This window comes from Bubalus kerabau, chromosome 6 (assembly GCF_029407905.1).
Source record: "Bubalus kerabau isolate K-KA32 ecotype Philippines breed swamp buffalo chromosome 6, PCC_UOA_SB_1v2, whole genome shotgun sequence".
In the NCBI taxonomy this organism is placed as follows: domain Eukaryota; kingdom Metazoa; phylum Chordata; class Mammalia; order Artiodactyla; family Bovidae; genus Bubalus; species Bubalus kerabau.
Genome location: NC_073629.1, coordinates 120,972,542 through 120,995,989, shown reverse-complemented (window position 1 = coordinate 120,995,989; position 23,448 = coordinate 120,972,542). Strand labels below are relative to the sequence as shown.

Here is a 23,448-nt window from a genome sequence, read left to right as displayed (position 1 = left end):
AATCCCGGATGAACAGAGCGGAGGTGGCAACCAAACCCAGAACAACTTCACATAAAGAAAAAATGAAGATCCTCCAAAAGGTCAACGGAAGAAGTCAATGTATTTATAAAATGAGATTTCGAAGAAAAGAAAAACAACTGAAGAATAAAAGGGAAAATGAAAGTTCCCTCCAGAAATTAGAGATCAGCAGGCAGCCTGAACTGAATGGCTGAGGCCCGCGTGGGCATCAGGTGGACGATAGGCACTCCTGCGGAGCTGGAATACAGCTCAGATTCAGGGCCACGTCCAGGAGGGGAAGGTGGGAAACCCTCTCCTGAGGACGGCAGAGCAGACTGGCATTTCCTCAGCCTCTGGCTGGAATCGCTGGAAATCAAGAAAGAAAAGTGCTTTCACTGCCACAGGAGTAGTGTTTCTAGCACAATTTTTTGAAAAAACGAAGTCCAATTTATCTATTTTTCTTTTGTCACCTGTGATTTTGGTGACATGTCTGAGAAACGACTGTCTAACCTGAGGCTGTGAAAATTTACTTCTAGGTCTTCTCCCAAGAGTTTTACAGTTTTATTAGTAACTCTGACATTGGGGTCACTGACCCATTTTGAGGATTTCTTGTGTGTGGTGAGGCAGAGGTCTGACTTTACGGAATGATTTATTTCTGGGCTCTCAGTTCTATTCCACTGACTATGCCGTCGTCCCTGGTATCCACGGACCCTGTGGATCCGCAGACGCTCAAGGCCCCGAGGCGCCCTCCGGGTCTGCAGGTTATGCGTCCACGGTTTGCCTGTGGTTGGGTGAATCTGCAGACACAGAGCGTGGCCTGGATCGCGGTCACAGTCCAGCCACTCGTGTGAGATCTCCAACTCTTCTTTTTCGAGGTTTTGTTGGTGTTCTAGGTCTCTGAATTCCCACATATGTTTTAAGACCAGCTTGTCAAATTCTGTGAAAGAGCGGGGGTTTCGCAGAGTCATGTTCAACCTGCAGGCTGTCGGTGGGTACTGCCCTGATCCACGAAGATGGAGCCTCTTCCCACTGCTTTGTTCGGGTGCCTCATTTCTTTCAGTGGTCTGACAGTTTTCAGTGCCCAGGGCTTTGTTTCGTTTTTAACTACCAGTTTCACTGCAGCTCCAATGCATTTGGGACTGAGCTGAGCTGGCCCTGGTGATCGTCAGGATCGGGTCACCCCAAAGAGGGATGGGTAATGGGGGGTGAGACACACGGCAGGACCCCGGGCTCCCACAGCTGAGCTGCAAGCTCCCTTTCACTGCCTTCGGCTAGAAGCACTTGCAAATAAGCAGTTACAAGACATTGTAATAAACACCATCCTATTAATACAACACCAGTGAATATGTTCTCTAAACCAAATCTTTAATTTTAATCTTTAGCCATTCATTGAAAAGAAAAAGAAAACCCAGCTCAGTTCCTCCTGACATTTGATTCTGGCATTTAAAATTCATCTTTAAAGATCATGTTTTTCAGAGACACAGACTGGATTCATTGAATTTGTTTGTAGTTGCATGCAGGCATTTCCCGCCCCACAATTAATAGAGCTTTTCAGAGAAAACTTCACTCTTGTTCTGTCACAAATCAGTACTTCTAGTAGACAAACACACATGCAAATGGACAGAATCAAGTGTTTTAGGACGTTACACATTATTGTGTTTAGCTTTTAGGAAAAAAATGCAATGTTAAAAATGATGACTATTTTTATAGCTGGATCCAACATAAATGCCACTGTGATTTAAGTTTTAAAATAAAGGAAAATGGATAGATAATACAAAAGTGAGGATAATTTGACCATATAAATTAAAAAAAAAAATCACTGGATGGTAATTTAATTAGAAACCTATTGTGCTTGAGAATTTGCAATTTTTTTTTTAATTTATTAAAAAAATTTTTGCCACATCTGGTCTTGGTTGCTGCTCCTGGGCTTCCTCCAGTCATGGTGAGCAAGGGCTATCCTCTACCTCCAGTGTTCAGGCTTCTCACTGTGGTGGCTGCTCTCGTTGCCGAACACAGTCTTCTAGAATGCTCAGACTTCAGCACTTGCAGCTCCAGGCTCCAGAGCATGGGCTCAGGAGCTGTGGTGATTGAGCTTGGCTGCCCTGCAGCATGTGGAATCCAGACCAGGGATCAAACCTGTGTCCCCTGCATTGGCAGGCAGATTTTTAACTGCTGGACCACCAGGGAAGCCCCTCACTGGCTTTTCACAACTTTTATTTTGTGGGTTAAAACTACAGATTTCCCCTTTAAGAAATTAGTAGTTGACCATCAAGGAGCCCATAAGTTTTGAGGTTCTTTTAATTTTTCCCCAAGAATTTTATTCTTTTTTGATACCATTGTAAATTCAACTGTTTTCTTAATTTTATTTTGGGATTGTTCATTGCTAATGTGTTGAAATATAATTGATCTCTATATATTGACCTTGTATCCTTCAGCCTTAATGAATTTGTTTAGCAGTTTTAAATAAAGAGAGTGAAAAAGCTGGCAGAAAACTAAGATCATGGCAGTGGTCCCATCACTTCATGGCAAATAAATGGGGAAACAATGGAAACTGTAACAAACTTTATTTTCCTGGGCTCCAAAATCACTGTGGATGGTGACTGCAGCCATGAAATTTAAAGATGTTTGCTCCTTGGAAGAAAAGCTATGACAAACCTAGACAGCATATTAAAAAGCAGAGACATTATTTTGCTGACAAAGGTTCATATAGTCAAAGCTATGGTTTTTCCAGTAGTCGTGTATGGATGTGTGAGCTGGAACATAAAGAAGGCTTAGCACGGATGAATTGATGCTTTTGAACTGTGGTATTGGAGAGGACTCTTGAGAGTCCCTTGGATTGCAAGGAGATCCAGCCAGTCAATCCTAAAGGAAATCAATCCTGAATATTCATTGGAGGGACTGATGCTTAAGCTGAAGTTCCAATACTCTGGCCACCTGATGAGAAGTACTAACTCCTTAGAAAAGACCCTGATGCTGGGAAAGACTGAGGACAGGAGGAGAAGGGGATGACAGAGGACGAGATGGTTGGATGGCATCACCGACTCAATAGACATGAATTTGAGCAAACTCTGGGAGATGGTGAAGGACAGGGAAGCCTGGCATGCTGCAGTCTGTAGGGTCACAGTTGGACATGACTGAGCAGCTGAACAAACAACAACAAATAGTTCTAATAGTTTTTTGGTAGATTCCTTAGAATTTTCCACATTAAAGATAATGTCATCTGTAAACAAGAGATGGTTTCACTTCCTTTCCAATATGGATTCCCTCACTTCATTTTTCCTTACTCTTTCCCTTGTTTTAATTGTCCTGGCTGGAACTCCCAGTACTGAGTAACTTAAAAATTCCTGTATCTCAATTTCCTCAATTATACAACAAAAACTAATAATAATCCTGCTAATGGTTAAGCGTGAACTTCCAGATGTTCAAGCTGGTTTTAGAAAAGGCAGAGGAACCAGAGATCAAATTGCCAACATCCGCTGGATCATTGAAAGAGCAAGAGAGTTCCAGAAAAACATCTATTTCTGCTTTATTGACTCTGCCAAAGCCTTTGACTGTGTGGATTACAATAAACTGTGGAAAATTCTGGAAGAGATGGGAATACCAGACCACCTGACCTGCCTCTTGAGGAACCTACATGCAGGTCAGGAAGCAACAGTTAGAACTGGACATGGAACAACAGACTGGTTCCAAATCGGGAAAGGAGTACGTCAAGGCTGTATATTGTCACCCTGCTTATTTAACTTCCATGCAGAGTACATCATGAGAAACGCTGGGCTGGAAGAAGCACAAGCTGGAATCAAGATTGCCAAAATATTGATATTGAAATATCAATAACCTCAGATATGCAGATGACACCACCCTTATGGCAGAAAGTGAAGAGGAACTAAGAAGCCTCTTGATGAAAGTGAAAGAGGAGAGTGAAAAAGTTGGCTTAAAGCTCAACATTCAGAAAACGAAGACCATGGCATCTGGTCCCATCACTTCATGGGAAATAGATGGGGAAACAGTGGAAACAGTGTCAGACTTTATTTTTTGGGGCTCCAAAATCACTGCAGATGGTGATTGCAGCCATGAAATTAAAAGATGCTTACTCCTTGGAAGACAAGTTATGACCAACCTAGATAGCATATTGAAAAGCAGAGACATTACTTTGCAACAAAGGTCCATCTAGTCAAGGCTATGGTTTTTCCTGTGGTCATGTATGGATGTGAGAGTTGGACCGTGAAGAAAGCTGAGCACCGAAGAATTGATGCTTTTGAACTGTGGTGTTGGAGAAGACTCTTGAGAGTCCCTTGGACTGCAAGGAGATCCAACCAGTCCATTCTGAAGGAGATCAGTCCTGGGTGTTCATTGGAGGGACTGATGCTAAAGCTGAAACTCCAGTACTTTGACCACCTCATGCGAAGAGTTGACTCATTGGAAAAGACTCTGATGCTGGGAGGGATTGGGGGCAGGAGGAGAAGGGGACGACAGAGGATGAGATGGCTGGATGGTATCACCGACTTGATGGACATGAGTTTGGGTCAACTCCGGGAGTTGGTGATGGACAGGGAGGCCTGGCGTGCTGCGATTCATGGGGTCACAAACAGTCGGACACGAATGAGCAACTGAACTGAACTGAATGGTCAAGCAGGAAATTAAATAATCCATGCAAAGTGCTTTAGAATGCGCTCAGAAGGTGGTAAACACTCAGTGTTGGTCATTAGATTGTACATAAGAAAACCAGCAAAAGCAAACGATACAGAAAGGGTCAAAGTAAAAGAATGATATGGTCGTACCAGGAATATGGCAAATAACAACACAAAGGACGGGAACGGGAACTTTACAGAATACATGGTTGAATTCAGGCCAAAACGGCGACTGAGACCAAAAACAAGTGTACATTTTATAAGAGGAAAACAGCGCTATGCCCATCAATATTCGTAACACAGAAACCTCAGGAGGTGAGAGGAGGAAGAGACATAAACACGTGAACACGGGGAGACGCTGGTGGCCGGTGCATGACGTCACGGTGAGCCTGCACACGCGCACACACACAGCTGACCACCTGGAAGGGGAAATGCGCAACAGGCCAAAGTGTCAAAGACATTATTTCTTGGTTGTAGGAGAAAAATACATTTAACTTTTTTCCCTCTGTACTGAACTGACTGAATTTTTTAGTGAGCTTGTATTCATTTTATAATTTGAAAAAAATATATATAAAAAACTTTCTGCAGTGGAAAATGCAAAAATTAAAAAAGCCAATATGAAACACTATTACTTTATAAATTCAGTTGACCTGCATAATTAAAAAATAAAAGCATTAATTCTAAACTGTAAACATTCACAGCAATAAAGTTTGTTTTTTTCTGAAACAAGTTTGCCCTCCTCCAGCACTCCAAGGTCTCTCCCAATCTGATTCCATGAAATAAGGAAAAACTGAAGCCCGTTTGCTGAACCTGTATTCTCAGCAAGAGTACCAAAGTCTCTTGAGATGTCTTTTTTACTCTTTATGTTACTATGCTAACAAGTCCAACTTTATCTCAGTACTTATATATAATTTGTAGTTTCATTTGATAATACAATTTGGATTCTTTGCTACATTTAAGATATGTTTCTAATTTTTTATACAGTTTTAGGATAGATGTACGATTGATATAAATCTAAGCCAGGAGCAAACAGCTGTAAAGCTGACTGTCCTTGATTTAATATGCTTGATTTAAAGGGGCCCATGTTCCAACATATTTTTCAGAAGGAAAGCAACATCTAGAGCCCTAAAGTCATTTTAAGCTGTCTTCACTGAAAATTACTGCAGCCATGAAATGAAAAGATGCTTGCTCCTTGGCAGAAAAGTTATGACTAACCTAGACAGCATATTAAAAAGCCGAGACATTACTTTGCCAACAAAGGTCCGTCTAGTCAAAGCTATGCTGTTTCCAGTGGTCGTATATGGATGTGAGAGTTGGACTATAAAGAAAGCTGAGCGCCAAAGAATTGATGCTTTTTAACTGTGGTGTTGGAGAAGACTCTTGAGAGTCCCTTGGACTGCAAGGAGATCCAACCAGTCCATTCTGAAGGAGATCAGCCCTGGGTGTTCATTGGAAGGACTGTTGTTGAAGCTGAAATTCCAATACTTTGGGCACCTGATGCAAAGAGCTGACTTATTGGAAAAGACCCTGATGCTGAGAAAGACTGAAGGCAGGAGGAGAAGGGGACGACAGAGGATGAGATGGTTGGATGGCATCACTGACTCAATGGACGTGAGTCAGAGTAAACTCCGGGAGTTGGTGATGGACAAGGCCTGGCGTGCTGCAGTCAATGGGGTCGCAAAAAATCGGATACAACTGAGCAACTGAACTGAACTCACTGAAAATTACTTCAATAGGAAAAAAAAAGCTTTTCTTCTGCTACAAAAATCTAACTTCATCAGATTCAAATATCAAAATATGCAAAAAAGCACAAGGTCACATATTAGTGGATTAAACATATGCAAAAAATATTATGAGAAAACACTATAAATATCTAAAATTAGAACAGAAAGAAAGGATGTATTTTTCATAATTAGGAATGTTAGAGTTACTTTAAAGAAAGATATCTTAGGCTGGACAGTGAAACTGGGACGGAAGTCTACACAGAGGCTTCTGAAGAGAGCTCAACCCAGGAGGGGGTTTGGGACTGAGGGTTGAGCAAGAAAATGTCAGTTTGATTTTCACCAGAAAAAAGCCCTCGTGGGCTGGCTGGATCCTCACGGCCACGGTGGGAAAATCAAGTCGGGTTACATACACTAGACAATTACATGCACAAAACCACAACACGTGTGCAAAAAACACCCCAAAGCAGTCCAACAACACCACTGTGGAGGCGCCTACGGGATGTTCTCTATGTCTCTCTTTAATGACTAGTCAAAATCTCGCCCAAAATAAAAGCCCAGAATTACTGCAACCCAGGAGTCAAGGAGCAGCGGGGTTTAAAGCAGCCTCCGTGGCCCACAGCCCAGACGCCTGCCCAACGTGCTTCCCTGCGCGGAGCATGCGCGGAGCTGGGGCTGCGAGCACGGAGGGCCAGGGCCTCCCTGGGGACTGCCCACAGTGCTCGTCTGCCCCCAGGCCTTCCTGTGTAAGGGGGACCCGCACTCTTGCCCCATCCGCACCGTCTGTCTCCTGAGCAGAGGGCTCAGCCTCCCTGGTGTGTCTTTGCGCTGCTGCTGCAGCACAAGCAGCAAGCCTGGCTCACCGTCCGTGAGAGCCTGCGCCGGGCTCCACGGCAGCGAGCCTGGCTCACCGTCCGTGAGAGCCTGCGCCGGGCTCCACGGCAGCGAGCCTGGCTCACCGTCCGTGAGAGCCTGCGCCGGGCTCCACGGCAGCGAGCCTGGCTCACCGTCCGTGAGAGCCTGCGCCGGGCTCCACGGCAGCGAGCCTGGCTCACCGTCCGTGAGAGCCTGCGCCGGGCTCCACGGCAGCGAGCCTGGCTCACCGTCCGTGAGAGCCTGCGCCGGGCTCCACGGCAGCGAGCCTGGCTCACCGTCCGTGAGAGCCTGCGCCGGGCTCCACGGCAGCGAGCCTGGCTCACCGTCCGTGAGAGCCTGCGCCGGGCTCCACGGCAGCGAGCCTGGCTCACCGTCCGTGAGAGCCTGCGCCGGGCTCCACGGCAGCGAGCCTGGCTCACCGTCCGTGAGAGCCTGCGCCGGGCTCCACGGCAGCGAGCCTGGCTCACCGTCCGTGAGAGCCTGCGCCGGGCTCCACGGCAGCGAGCCTGGCTCACCGTCCGTGAGAGCCTGCGCCGGGCTCCACAGCGCCACCTCCCGAGCGCCAGGGCCCCAGGCGTGGCTCAGAGCCGCGCTGACGGCCCGTGCAGGCGTCGGTACTGGTGTGGACATGCCCTGCGTGCCCTGTCCTTCACTCCTGCTTCTTCACTGTAAGCTGTCAGCTGCTGTGTCTCCAGCATCCCCTGACTTGTTCTTTTTACTTCAAATACAATATAGTATTTCCCCAACCCTCAAATTCCTGTTTTTTTTTTTTAACTTCTGATATGATGTAGAAAAATTTGCAAATCACTTATTTGATAAGGGGTTAAGATCCAGGATATATAGAGAAACTTTAAACTCAACAACAAAAAACCAAACAACTCAATTAAAAAATGGGCAAAGGACTTGAATAGATATTTCTCCAAATAATATAATATATACACACACACAAATAATATATACACACACAAATAATATCATATCAACACACAGACAAATGGCCAATAAGCCCATGAAAAGATGTTCAGCATCTCTGATCATCAGGAAATGCAAACCAAAACCCCAGTGAGATGCTATCCCCGATCTGTCAGGATGGCTGCGATCAAAAAAGGAAGGAAGGAGGAGAGAAAGAATGAAAGGAAAAATTTGAAAGTGAAAGAAAAGAACAAGCGTTGGCACAGGCGTGGAGCACTGAGAAACCCTCTGCGCTGCGGCTGAGAGAGCAGACGGTGCAGCCGCTGTGGAGGCCAGTATGGAGGCCCCACCGACGCTTCCCTATAGCTCACTGGGTAAAGCATCTGCCTGCAATGCAGGAGACCCTGGTTCAATTCCTGGGTCAGGAAGATCCCCTGGAGAAGGGAAAGGCTACCCACTCCAGTGTTCTTGGGCTTCCCTCATGGCTCAGCTGGTAAAGAACCCACCCGCAATGCGGGAGACCTGGGTTTGATCCCTGCGTTGGGAAGATCCCCTGGAGAAGGGAAAGGCTACCCACTCCAGTATTCTGGCTGGAGAATTCCATGGACTGTATAGTACCTAGGGTCACAAAGAGTCAGACTGAGCGACTTTCACTTTCCTATGATTACAATAGAACCACACGATCCAGCACTCCCAATATGAGGGAAACCCTCAAATGAAACGGAAGCAGCGTCTCGAGGTGATTAGAGCGGATAAAACATGGAAGCCGCCCAATTGTCCCTCAGCATCTGACCGGCTCAGCAAAGTGTGGTCCGTCCACACCGCGGGACACCATCAGCCCGGAAAGGAGCGAACCTTGACCCCACATGCTTGAGAACAAACGTGTGATTCCACCATGCTCCGAGGTGCTCAGAGGAGAAGAGTCACCGATGGGGGAGTCGGGGTGTGTGAGTGTTTCCTGGGGACAGAACTTCAGCGTCACACGAGGAAGCGTGACGGGTGCGACGGTGGTGTGTGCAGACCCGGCCCACCAAGCTGTGCGCTGAAGAATGGCGGGCGTGCTGCGTCTCTGATGTATGCATTTCACCGAAAAAAAAGTGTTGACCACACACACCCACACACACAAAATCCCTCAAAACAAAAACCCAAATGGCTAAGCCTGATAAAACTGTGTCCACAAACCTAACTTCTGCCTGTTAAACTGGAGATGGTATGAAAACCGTCATGGGCACCCACCGCTGGGCAGGGCTGTGTGAGGGGCCACACACCCCCGGCTGACGCAGAACCCCCACTCCAGACACTTATCTAAAGGGAAAGCGCGGAGTGTGCATGAAGATTCAATAAAGAAACTGAAAGCCAGAAAGCTCCAAAGGCATTAAAACCTTCAGGAGAAGTTACACAGAAACACGCTTGTAGTATGTTGTGGTCCGACTCCAGGTGTGTGGAGCTAAGGCACGGGAAGAGGCTGGGGGGACACCTGGGACCGGGGCGACCCTTGGCCGTGGGCCTGTCAACATCCTTTATTGTTCTACAATGAACACATATGACTTGCATGAACTTGGTGTCGGCTGTGACCCAAACAGGCAGCGTCAGGAACCCCGCGTGCCACCCTGGCTGGTCTCCGAGGTGCCAGCTATAAGCACTTCACTGGGCCAAGGCTGGGGTTCAAGGTTAATCCTGGGGGACACGCTGGTAGGGAAACAGTGAGATGAAGTTGAAAACCACAAGCTGTGAGCACCGTACAAGCGGAGAGCCAGCGTGCGCTCTGTGAGAGGGCACGGACAGCTGCCACCTGCACTCAGCTTTCTGGAGAACCTCGGTGACTTCCTTCAACTGAAAGGGGTCAGTGACTCAGGTCCCTTAAGACAGAACATGAATCGTAGGCCCAGTATGACCTAGAAAATCCAAGAAGCAGAGCTTGAGGAACACTGCACCTTCCTGGGGAGGGGGAGGGGTGGTGGTGGTTCTTCAGTCGCTCAGTCGTGTCTGACTCTGTGACACCATGAACCGCAGAACGCCAGGCCTCCCTGTCCATCACCAATTCCCAGAGTCCACCCAAACCCATGTGCATTTAGTTGGTGATGCCATCCAACCATCTCATCCTCTGTCGTCCCCTTCTCCTCCCACCTTCAATCTTTCCCAGCATCAGGGTCTTTTCCAGCGAGTCAGTTCTTCGCATCAGGTGGCCAAAGAATTGGAGTTTCAGCTTCAGCATCAGTCTCTCCAATGAACATTTAGGACTGATCCCCTTTAAAATGGACTGGTTGGATCTCCTTGCAGTCCAAGGGACTCTAAAGAGTCTTTTCCAACACCACAGTTCAAAAGCATCAATTCTTTGGCGCTCAGCTTTCTTTACAGTCCAACCCTCACATCCATACATGACTGCAGAGAGGGAGGAGAGGGGATGGGGAAGGAGGCTGTGCTTGTTTTGTTCAGGGACTGAATGAATGGGCCCAGGGAGGAAGGCAGGTGAGGAAGGATGGATCCACAGAGGGTGCCCGCTCAGGAGGGCGCACATTCCAGAACCTGGGGCTCTTCTCCAAGCCGCTGGCCGCTCATCCTGCCCAGAGTCACCTGAGGGCTCCTCAGCAACACAGCAGGTTTTAAAGGTGCCCTTGGTGACCTGGATGTGCCAGAGGTGAGCAGAGCCCACTGGAGGCTGGGTGGCGGAGCAGGAGCGTGGCAGCACTCTCAGCAGAGATGGCCTGGCCGGGGGCAGAAGCAGGACGAGCAGGCGGGAGACGGCTGGCCCCACCCGCAGCCTGGATTGGCAGCAGCCCCATGCGTGCAGCAGCAGGGCAGCCAGAGACCCAGAGGACGGCTGGGTAGCGCCTGCGTAGCCGGCGGCAAGGGAAACAGGCTAGCCCGCTCCCAGAGCATTCATGGACCTGGACAGGGCGGAGACGGGCACGCCCCTCAGCCACAGGGCCACGCTGGGGACACCTGTGCATGTGCACACATGTGTGCAACACACACAAGAATTTCCGCAGCAGCCCTGCTTCTAATATCCAGACAGTGTTCACCGTGAGCAGAGCAGGTTCTAGCTCAGATGGGGGCAGGGGAGGGTGCTGGGTGGCTGAGCAGAGGCCTGTGGGGAGACCCCGGGCTTTCCTGCCCCAGCCGGTCCACGTGGCCCCCACAGGAGCAGACAGGCGCCCACATGTCAGGACGAGCCCTGAGGAGAGCTGCGCCCAGACTCAGAACACACGCTGCCTCGAGCCACCCAGGCTGAGACCTACCACTGGATCCCAAGCTGCCCAACCCGGCGTCCTTAGGGAGAGAGAAGGCAGCTCACCCCCCTTAGGGAAAGGGAACTGTGGGGGGGGCAAGCTGCAGGCCAGGTGACCCCGCGGAGGCCTGGGTGGCCGGGGCACCCCCACACGCGGGCAGGGCCTCCACGCAGGCAGCTGGGGAGGGCGGGGTGGAGGCTGAACAGGGCGGCGACTCGGAGAGCAATCTGGAACTGTGTCAGCTCAGCTCTCCTGGGCTCCCCCAAACAAGGGCATTGGACTCTTCCTGGGCAGAAGTGTGAATGCCACGTGGGGAGAGCGAGGGTTCTGGGGGCAGTGTGCAGAGCCGGGGTGCGGCTCACGGGCCAGATGCGTCACCGACGGCCCACTCCACCTCTGCTGCCCATCTCCTGCCAGGGCAGCCAAGGACACGGGCCCACCAGGTGTCTCAGGTTCTCAGGGGACGGCTCCCAGGTGCAGACCACTCGTCAGCACGTGTCCTTCCTAGGACTCTCTGCTGAGACCCTGAGACAGCGGCTGTTCTCCACAACGCGGGGACGGGTTTCCCTGGGTGCCATTTCCTGATTCTCTTCCCTTTGTCATTGGTCGTCCTCGCTGGCTCATCCAACGGAATGCACATGCCAACCCACAGGCGTGCGCGTGTGCAGGCGTGTATGTGCGTGTGTGTTGACGCTTCGATGCCATAGCTGGGGAAACATCCACACCCCGGCCCATCTCATCCTGCCACATTCCTGGGCTTCAGGGTCAAAAACAGAGAGCAACTTTCTAAAACCAAATGACAGGTTTCCAGAGCTGGCAGGCCCACGCGGAGGCTGCGTGGGCTGGAGACGCAGGGCTCTGGGTGAAGCCCGCACTATCCCCACCTCAGAAGCTGAATTACTGGCTTCTCCTGAGAGCAGACCAAAATAAGTTCTGAGGCGGTTTCTCTGCCATATTTAGGGTGTTCGTGTGGGAGCAGTGACAGACATCTGGCTATGATACTTTCTGGAATTCTGGCTATGTGTTCCTGGCCAGAAAGAAAACATTAAGTTTTTACTGGAACAGCAACTCCAAGTCTCGCAGAATGGGGCTTCACGACAGCGTCTGTCCTCCTACTTGTCCCATATTCAAGCCAAAGCTTTTGCAATTCACAGAAAAGAAAAGGAAGCCCATTCTGGAATTTCTGAGTGTGTTAGGAAACAGGGAACGTGTGCAAGCTTCGTGTTCGCTGGGCCCCCACCCCCACCTGGCAGCAAAGGCGGACACTCACTCCGGGAAGAGGTCCCCCTGCCCAACCGCGCCCCAGACGGTTCTTTCAGTCACCAAGTAGCACTCTGTCCACAGACCAGGTAACAGGGAAGCGACAGCTGACCTCAGTCCCTGACCAGCCAGCAAAGAACCTGCTCTGTGCCCCCTCCCTGATGCTGAGCCCGTGGCCCAGGGGAGGCCCCTCGGGGGCACAGGCATGGCACGGCCCCGTGGGGCGCCCACCGACAGGGCAGGGAGCTGGACACTGTCCACTGCCCGCCTCTGTGCGCAGGGCCAGGGGGCTGGCACAGCCTCCAGACGGCTTCTCTCACGGATCAGAATAAAGACTTTGGGGAGCTGAGGCCAGATCTCTAATTTAAAAACCATGGAATTCATTTAATTAGCTTAAAACAAATCATGGCTTTGCTAGATCAAAAACCTGGCTGCTGACCGACCAGGGAGCTAAGAATGCTATTGATAAATGCCTGACATCGCTTAAAATAAATCACAGCTGAAGTTCCACCCTGCATCCATCAGACAGACTTCTGCCTCCTCTGCCCACCCTTCCACACGAAACAGAGGTGTTTGAACTAGTGACCAGTAAGAACCATAAAGTACATCTTGCTCCATCATCTTGCTGCTGCTGTTGCTGCTAAGTCGCTTCAGTTGCGTCCGACTCTGTGCGACCCCATAGACGGCAGCCCACCAGGCTCCCCCGTCCCTGGGATTCTCCAGGCAAGAACACTGGAGTGGGTTGCCATTTCCTTCTCCAATGCATGAAAGGGAAAAGGGAAAGTGAAGTCACTCAGTCGTGTCTGACTCTTCACGACCCCATGGTCTGCAGCCTACCAGGCTCCTCCATCCATGGGATTTTCCAGGCAAGAGTACTGGAGTGGGGTGCCATTGTCTTCTTCTTCATCATCTTACCTGACCGTAATAAGCTTAAGTTTGCTGCACAAATGAGCGTCATGTGTGAAGCTACTCACAGATACTGGCAGCTATTACTCATAATAAGACGCATGAGCTGAAAATACAGTGTCAGTAAACGGTCCTACTTCTATAAACGTGCACGACCACGCTGAATGGAACTTCAGTGTTTTCAGAGATCACCCAAGGCGGCCCCGCTGTCTGCCAGCCTCAGCGCCCAGGCCTGCAGGCCCTGTCTCTGGCCTGCTTCCCCCGCGGTCCTCACCACTCTGGGGTGTAGAGCCGCTCACTCCACGTGAGGTCATGGGCTCAGCAAGAAGCTGAGCTTCACAATGACTCACCGTCAATCCAAGGAACCACCCCCAAAGGGGACTTTTTAATGGTACAATTCTCAGATTTGGGGCTCAAAACCTTCCTTTCTTAAGCGATTAAGAATTTTAAAAATTTTAGCTGAAACAACAATGAGACACCACTTCAAACCCACCAGGACAGCTAAACTCAAAAAGTCAGGTAATAATCAATGCAGGTGAGAATGCGGAGAAACTGGAGGCCCAGCTGGTGGGAGGGAGACAGGGAGCCCCCCTGGAAGGCAGTGGGCCCCCGAGCGCTCACACACGGGTGTCGGCCCAGACACACGGACACGCGTGCCCCCAAGACGTGCACAGGGCTGTTCACAGCAGCAGTGTGCGCCGCAGCCCTGGGGGAACGGCCCCAGCTGACGGTGGAGGAGAAAACGGGTGTGTTGGTACCGTCCCACTGTTCACACGGTTCGCTGAAGCCATGGTAGGCAAGGCACGAGCGGGGAAATGGGAAGAAAAGTCGAGGGGCCACAGGGAAGGTAGACACGCTGCATGCTCTCGTGGCTGAGCAGCGGACACGGCCGCAAGGCACCGCAGGGCTCCTCAGGCGGGGCTTACACGTGTTAACAGAGCAAACGTGGCCCGCGGCCCAGCGAGGGGCAGTGACGCACACGCACAGGGGCAGCGGGCTCAGCTGCCACATGGCCGTGGCTTTACAAACGGCGGGCGGGAGCAAGACGCTGTGCGGCCAGAGGGCCTGACCGTCGCCGTGTGGCTGATTTTCTCTCTCCCCACAGACACCACGGAGTGTGATTCCACCAGCAAAAGGGAAACAGTACTGCCCACTGTGCCCCACAGAGGAAACCCTAACGCACTACGCTTGGGGGGAAGCCAGCCACAGAGGACCTCGCACAGCCCCTCAGAGGGAAGCCCACGGTGCTCACGTCTGGGGGGACAGGATGCAGGTCCCAGACACTCAGAGGCAGGGGCGAGGGTGGAGCACACTGGCGGGGTGGGGGGGCGACAGCTGAAGGGCGTGGGGTCCCCGTGAGGACGGGGCATCGGGGAGCTGAGTGCAGTGGCGGCATGTGGCCACGTGGCCACGACAGAGCCGCCGCCGCCGCCACGCTCCACGTGGCAGCGTGTAGCCACGTGTGTCACACCTCAGTAAGCTGCTCGGCGTGTGCAACGCTGCTCTGGAAAAAGCAGGCCCAGCTTCGGAGAGGCTGACTGTGGGGCGCCCGGGCGGCAGCGTGGGGTCTGGGGATATGAAGGGGGCCCGTGGGTGGTGCGCGGAGCCGGGGCTCCAGGGGGATGGGACGAGCTGGGGCCTGGGGGGCAGGGGGCGGGGCGGGGGCTGCCCGTGAGACTCGGCCCAGGGGGCTTCTCACAGAGGCAGAGACAACACTTCAAAAGTAACCAAACTGCTAACTGCATCCATGGCCCCTGAGACGGAACCTTCGGCGTCCCCGTGGGTCTTGCCCCTCTGCTCCGCCATCTGCACCAGGAGGGAAGGTCAGCACATGAGCCCTGCGGGCCCACAGACATGTCCGCGGGACACTCAGTGGGAAGTAAACCAAACGAGCACACGCGGTAGGCGTGGGCGGCCAGAGAGCACCCCCCACAAACCGCAGGGCAGTCCCTAAGGCCAGAGGATGCCGCCGCAGGGCGAGAAACAAAGACCCCCCGGGAGAGAGCACACTCCCCGCCCAGCTCATCTGTGCCCCACCCGGCCCTGGGCCACACTGGGCCACATGTGGACACAGCCTTGCTGCCCTGACCTGCCTTCAGCAGCAGAGCCTGGCTCCAGGCCCACGAGACCGCCTCTGAGCTACTGAGAGAGGCCAATGGCCACAGACTTCCCGCCAGGCACCCGCGTCCACACCAGCCCCCAGCGCGGAACAACCAGAGGGCCACAGCGGGCCTCTCAGGGCCAGCCTGCTGGGCAGGGGGGTGGTGCCTGCAGGGGCACAGGGGGTGGTGATGGGGGGCAGGGAGGGGGCCCGGGCAGAAGCCAGCCTCGACCCTGGGTCCTGGACCCACGGGGAAGGGGGCAGGCGGGCACACCTTCTCTGCAGCCCTTCCCGAGCAGCCCAAGAGGTGTGTCAGCAGCCAAGACACCACCACCAGAGCTCCGGGACACTTTCTTCACAGAGACCGCAGTCCTGACCGCTAGCAACAGCTGCTGGGAAAGCCTCACGCGTGCTCCCCACCCCGCACACCTTCCTGCCCCGCACACCTCCCCACCTCCCCGCCCCGGAGCCCGGCTGGCTGGTGGCCTGCTTGAGCAGGGGGACGCAGCGGAAGCCGCAGGGTTGAACCCCAGCCGGGACTTCATGGCTCCCACCCCAAGCACACGCCCATCCCCACGCCAACACAGCCACGCCAGCTCACTGGAGGGTGAGGGCCACATGCAGACAGCTTCTGGCTGGGCCCAGACTCAGGAGTGAGGTCGTGCTACCCCTTGGCCAGGCCAAGCCAGAAGACCCTCCAAGCCAATGCTCAGACGTGCAGGAAGCATTAAAAGTTCACTCAGGTTATCAAGTCTGGGGGTGGTTTGTTACTCAGCAAAGCTAACTGACACAGTTGTGAAGGATAGGGCACTAACGATACAACTAATTTACAAAAATATATGTTGAGTTTTAGCTTCTCCTGAAAGGCAGATTTGAGTGACCACAGGCACAACTTAAAAAGTACCCTATCCAATTCATGATACGCAACAGCAACTTGACTCTCTTAATTTCTGGACTCTGCCAAGTATCTCAAAATACCAAGCATGATGGTTCTATCTGACTAAAGGAAACAGCAATTTCAATTTATTAAAACTTTGACAAGTTCGATATATTCTGAACCTTTATACAACGGTGTCTCTGATTTACAAGTGAATTTCCCAGAGAAGAATTACATCTTATTTGTGACTCAGCAATAAATATCTGCTTTTCTCCTTTTTTGAGCTTAGGTTTAGTTGATAAAGACTATTAACCAGGACCAAAAAAGATGCTCCAAAAGTAAACCCTAAATAATGCAAAATTCTCTTCTTTTCTCTTCTTCCTTCCTTCTTTCCTTTCAAGAAATCTAAAACTCTTCTAAGCCTGCGTGCATGCTAAGTAGCTTCAGTCGTGTCCTACTCTTTGTGACCTCATAGACTGTTGCTCACCAGGCTCCTCCGTCCATGGGATTCTCCAGGCAAGAATACTGGAGTGGGTAGCCATGCCCTCCTCCAGGGGCCCTTCCTGACCCAAGGATGGAACCTGCGTCTCCGGCCCTGGCGGGCGGGCTTCTCACCACTAAGCACCCGGGAGCCCCCCTGAAGCCGGGACCACAGCAAGCGTGTTCACCACAGCGGAGCTTCCTGGTGGAGATTCTGCCAAACATTGGGCCGGAAGAGACCTGGGAGCCCAACTAATTCCCACACTTTAACCGGTTCCTCCAGGTGACTCATCGGAGGATGGTGAGAAGGTGAGAGGGAACAGAGCCGCCCGCTCCCCGGGGCGCAAAGGTGCCTGCTCCAGACTCCCTGTCCTGCAAAGGCGGCCTCTTGCAACACAGGAGTGTCGCTGAAGGCGGACGGGCAGGTCCTGCCAGTTTCAGTTACCTGCCCGATTAAGCGATACTTGCTTTCTTCCTCAGGTGAGACCCAAGAACCTGCAGGGTCCTCGAGTCTAGACACTAGGGACCCAGGCACTGGATACCTGCCACAGAACATGCGAGCAAGAGAGGCCGGGGCTCCGAGCTGGGGTGGGGGCGCCTGCCTCCTCCCCGCGCTCAGCTCCTTCCTCGCCTCTGCTCTCACAGCACTTTCTGCAGGCAGGCTCCAGCTTCCTCTAGCCCCTCACGCCTGCCCGCCTTCTGTGTGGCCCCTGACCTCCCGCCAAGCACAAGCCAGCCTCTGCTCAAGGTAGAGTTCATTCTCGCTCTAGTTTGTCACATTAAGAGCAGGGGAACGCAGTCAAAAGTATTACCTTAAACTAATAAAAAATATTAGAAAAAATAATTTATTTCTGCATTCCCTGGTAGCTCAGCTGCGAATCTACCTGCAATGCAGGAGACCCCAGTTTGATTCCTGGAAGATCCCCTGGGAAAGGGAAAGGCTACCTACTCCAGTATTCATGGCCTTCCCTGGTGACCCAGACAGTAAAGAGTCCGCCTGCAATGTGGGAGACCTGGGTTTGATCCCTGGGTCGGGAAGATCCCCTGGAGGAGGGCATAGCAACCCCCTCCAGTATTCTTGCCTGGAGAATCCCATGGACAGAGAAGCCTGGCGGGCTACAGTCCACGGGGTTGCAAAGAGTCAGACAACTGAGCGACTAAGCTCACACACACACTTATGAAAATGAGCAATTTTTTAAAAGACCATTCATTCTAATGCTATTTAGAAAATCAGAAAAAAACGTTTTCAAACGTTTGCTATATTCAGTTGTTTTTGCCAATATTATCAGTGCAAGCTACTACAGGGAATTTTCAAAGTAAAAGTGTTCTTATTGCTGACCCAGAAAAATGAGGTCTGTGTCAGGCTCCTCATGTGCGAGGGCTCAGCCCTCACCCAGCCACCCTGAGAAGCAGGGCCTGGAGTCGCCCCCACATGCAGACAAGGAAGTGGACACACGGCGATGCTGAGGGGTGCCTCTCACCCAGCCGCTCGGCCACCAAGACTCGGGAGCGGGCAAGCTGGTTCCCACCCGCACCGCACAGCACTCAGCCAGCCTCCCGAACGCCCACATTGCATCAGAAGCTTAAAGGAAAGTCAGGAGAAGTCACTCTCCAGGCTCACTGTTTCCAAGCATTTTGTTACCCAGCTACTCGAGGCAACGTGATAAACAGGCAAAGTCTACCAGCAACGTGGAATTCGGCCTCTGACTTTCAGCGAGCATGAGGCACGGGCCCCCGGGCTTCTTACCTCGATGTCAAACACCTCGACGGAGTCGTCCAGCAGCTGCACGTGGATATGCGTCCGGGCTGCTGGCCGTGCCGCCCCTGCCGGGGGGCCCTGACCAGGCTCCAGGGTGCTGACGCCCACGGGGGTCGCGGTGCCCAGGCGTGCCCCCGGGGTCTGCAGGACTCTGTATGTTCCTTCCAGCTCCCCCATTCCTCAGCAGCTGAGGAGTGTGCTAAAACAAACAGAAAACCCCAATTATCTTCAGTTATTTCAATTAAAACAACATAAGAAGATCACTGGGTAGACCGGAATTCTCGGCACTCATTTTGCACCTCTGCGAGTAAGTTGAGAAGGATTATCTTCTCCTCATACACAGGCAGGTGGAGCACAGATGCCAGCCAGCGGCAGCCCTGGGACCAATGTCTCCTGGGTGTGTAGGCCGGGGAGTGCCAGCTGACCTGCAGGCCATCCAAAGGGGCCCCCCGGGGCGGGGTGGCCCACAGCCACCTGCCTCTCCTTCCCTGCCACCTCCTCCCGCCCCGGCCCAGAGGTTCAGGTGCTGCCCACACGCTGTGTGCACGGCCCAGGGCCTTCTAGCAAAGGTAGGTGGGTACACACAACTTGGGTCATGGGTCCCCACCCCGCCGACACAGAGGGGACAGTGCAAGGAAGGTGGATGGAGATGCTGGGGCTGCCTTTGCCGGCCCTGCAAGCCCTGGTCTCTCAGCTGCATCTCCAGGCTGCAGAGGCATCACTGGGGGTTCGGAGGAGACTCTAGACCCTGTGCCAGACGGCAGCGTGGCACATGCGCGGGGAGCCCCCGCCTCTGCTGTTGCCTGCACTGCCCTGCCCCACCCCCGCAATAACCTCGTTGTCATCTCCGCCCCCCGCGCCCTCCTCACCGATGAGGACGCTGAGGGTCTGAGAGGGTCAGAGGTGCCCCAGGAGGTGCCTGTACCCTTCCAACCCTCCCTGCTGTGTGGGGAAAAGTCTCCAGCTCTAAGCTATTAAGTTGAAAAGAGCCCATCTCATCATTGTGTTTAACAATGAAAGAATAGGCTAAGTGTCTGCTAGAATCCAGTAATACAGGCTTGCTTTCATTCGTCCTTATTAATAAAGTTACCGTCTACTTATGGCAAATTCCCTTCTTAAGTATGCCTATTTGTGTATAAGTCAACTTAAAGCAACACACTTAATGGTTAAACATGGTAAGACAAAAACAAATGCCAGATGTTTAATCAAGAAAGAATACAGATGCCACAAAAATTATTTTAGTTTGCTTAATCATCTCCAAAAACTCTTCGACTAGCTTGCAGTAAATATTTTGGAGAATTAACCTCACTAGATTCCTGGTCCACTCCGTTTCATGCCAACTTCACTACTGAGTTCCCTGGCCTTCTTTCTTTCAAGCTAATTTTGTTATCAAGACAAACTAACTCACGAACTTTTATCTCTTGAATTAAGATGGAAAAGCTTCTCAGTGACCTGCTGCCTCCTGCTTAAGCCCTACTCAGCTAAGGCCTTCCCAACCATCTGGCTGAGAACTGACTTGCATGTCTGGTTTATCAACAAGCAAACAGAAAATGAGCCAAGACCGCTGGGAAAGTGAGACGTGCATTGCACGAGCAGAGCGACGAGGCAGCTGGTCATCCTGCCGGACACAGCTCCCAGCCGGCCTCCGACACAAGCCAACGGCTGAGCCTGCGCTCGGACCCAGCTGAGCTGCAAGGGTGGTTCAGGCTGGCGGTCGCCGGCCGTCTTCAGAGCTCGCCCTCCAGGCTGCATGGCCCTGGGAGAAGTAATTCTTACTGTGGTTAACGCCATGCCAAAGAACATGCACTGCGTCAGGACACGAGGCACTGCACAGGCCACGGGCTTGATCAACGTGGCAGAAACCTGCTTCCACATCACTGAGCGTGAGATCCATGAGGTGCCGAGAACCATAAACGCGAGCGCTTTCATTCCAGCTTCACAAACGTGAGAGGCTACTGTGGAAGCAAGGCTGTGGAGGGAGATGAGACCACTTGCCAGCTGCCCAGGTGTGCAGACAGGTGAGAGGGAGACGCGGTGGGCTCACAGCGCTCACCCACTGCCAGAGGAGGCCCTTCTGAAACAAGCGGCGGGCACCAAGCGATCCTTTCCCTTTTAAGTAAAGCTACAGCTCTGAAGCAATAGACACAACCAAGGTATTGTTTTGAATCACTTCTGTTGTGTATTCCATTGTATAATTCTCATTTATATTTTTTCATATAAAAGTTTGCTGCTGCTGCGTCGCTTCAGTCGTGTCCGACTCTGTGCGACCCCATAGATGGCAGCCCACCAGGCTTCCCGTTCCTGGGATTCTCCAGGCAAGAACACTGGAGTGGGTTGCCATTTCCTCCTCCAATGCAGGAAAGTGAAAAGGGAAAGTGAAGTCGCTCAGTCATGTCCGACTCTAGCGACCCCATGGACTGCAGCCCACCAGGCTCCTCCGTCCATGGGATTTTCTAGGCAAAAGTACTGGAGTGGGGTGCCATTGCATGGAAAAAATTTCAGGTTCTTTCCTTTGACTTATTACAAGAAAGTCATGTCCAAACACCTACTTCTCAAAAAAAAAAAACCAACAAAAAACCCAAATCAAGCAAGACTAAGCTACTGTACTCATTCAGGTGAGAAACAGCAAGAAGAACATGCAGGGAGGCTATCCCAGAAGAGTTGGGGCTGGGGTCCCCTTGGGGGGCTGCCCCGGGGTGGGCACAGTGGAGGGGCTGCAGGTGTGGCCAGCACAGCTCCTCGGCCCGACTGGACACTGTCCACTCGGCTCATCCAGCTGTGCATTTGATTCATGCAGTTTTAACAGCGCATTGTTAATCAACCGCTGTTTATCTCTCCTAACAAAACACACGTTAGATAAATGGAAAAACACTTTTCCTGGATCAAGGAATTCTAAAACATGGCCTCTGCACGTTTATATGTCTTCTGAGCAGCAAGCTTCTGTCCCAGTCATTGCCACCTGGTTAAAGGAAGACACCCACCCGGCTGAAGCCGAGACGGAGGACCAGAAGACACCCTCACACCTGGAGGCTCACCTGGGGAGGACGACTCTCCTGAGAGGACCCGGGCCCACGGGCACCCTCCTGAGGATGCTCCAGGAGAGGACTCTCCTGAGAGGACCCGAGCCCCCGGGCACCCTCCCGAGGATGCTCCAGGAGAGCTCTGCTTGCTATCACACATCGGCAATGCGCACATACCTCCTATTTAATGACTACTCATCTTTTAGCTTAAGAAAGTTCAGGAAGGAAGGAACTTAGAAAATCAGATGGAACCGCCGAGTTGCAAACAGCAGTCGACCTTGGTCTCACTCTGGAGTCAGCAGCAGTGACAGCACCCTCCCTGCAGAAGCATGAAGTTGCTTGTTCAACAGTCTCGCCTCAGCCCGACTGCTTCCTCTAGACTGACCACGGGAAGAAAGGAAAAATGTATGCACTGAATCTGCTTTACATAAATTACAGCCTAACAGAAATTACTTTGTTTTGCTCTGTGTGCTTATAAATAAACATTAAAAAGGCAAGAGTATGCAAACTAGATGAGACACACAGCAAGTGCTTCCTAGTCCTGCGGACTCTAAAGGGCAGAGAGCAGCTCCTCTGCTGTGAGAGACCTCTCCAGAGACCTTCTCCAGGGAGATCTCTCCGGAGACCCTCGCCAGAGGGACCTCTTAAGGGAGATCTCTCCAGAGGCCCTCTTCAGGGAGACCATTCCAGGGGGACCCCCTCCAGAGGGATCAAGGGAACCTCCTCAGGGGGACCCTCTCCAGAGACCTGGAGGGAATCAATCAAAATCCAGGGACTGATGAGGGACTCCGGTTCACTTTCCCTTCGTCCTCTAATTGAACAAAATGTTCTGCAGTCTTACTCCTAAAACTATTTCTGGTGGCCGGATACAATTTCCACCACTGACGTCTAGTGTTACGAATTTGGCTCCTATATATTCTCATTTAATAAAAAAAAAACCTTCAAAACCACCTTATGATGTGTAATTTCCATTCTAAAGTTGGAACAATTCGGCTCAAGAGGCTGCCGAGGCTCTGGGCGATGACGTGTCAACTCAGGCTTGCAACAGAGGCACCACTGGGGCGGGGCAGTGACGATGGAGAAGGCTGTGCGCGTCTGGAGTGGGGGGCATATGAGACATCTGTGGAACTTCCACTGGAGTTTCTGTGAACTTCAAGTTGCTCTAAAAAAGTCCATGTAATTAAAAAAAAAAGGTCTGCTCCCCAGTTGCCTCCCCCTTGGCTGGAAAATGAGCACTAGCAAGCACAGCCCTCTGTCCACAGCACAGGATGCTGCTGAAATTTCTATCATGAGAAGAAGGCCTCTATGTGCTTCTCTGATGTGAAGGTGGATACAAGCCAGGTGCAAAGCGGGTGCGTGGCACATGAGTTATGGTTAAGAAGAGGACCATGAACACACGCATTTGCTTCCGTTCAAACAAGCACGCTGGAGGATAAATTACCCAAACAACTGCCTCTGGTGGGGTGCTAGTGCTGGGAGGGCAGCTGTTTCTGGAATCTGCAGTGCTCATGTCTCAGGTCAACTAGGGAACCTTGTCGATGGTCTCACATTTGCAAAGTACTTTTGCCACATAACATAACCTGTTCTCAGAAGTAACACTGGGGGTGATGGCCTTAGGGGACAAAGTTCTGCCGACCACAAGGTCTTTGTCCAGTAATTCCAATATCTGCATCATCTTAGC

At 51.9% G+C, this 23,448-nt stretch overlaps 1 protein-coding gene across 2 annotated transcripts in view; it reads right to left on the bottom strand.

Moving 5' to 3' along the window:
• FARP2 (FERM, ARH/RhoGEF and pleckstrin domain protein 2) overlaps window positions 1-23,448 on the bottom strand; it is a 99,002-nt gene that overhangs the window by 66,976 nt on the left and 8,578 nt on the right. For both annotated transcript variants that reach the window (XM_055586646.1, XM_055586645.1), the window contains exon 2: window positions 18,736-18,946. In XM_055586646.1, the coding sequence (XP_055442621.1) occupies window positions 18,736-18,924 (189 nt within the window). In that variant the 5' untranslated portion in view covers window positions 18,925-18,946. The remainder of the gene's footprint in view (window positions 1-18,735; window positions 18,947-23,448) is intronic.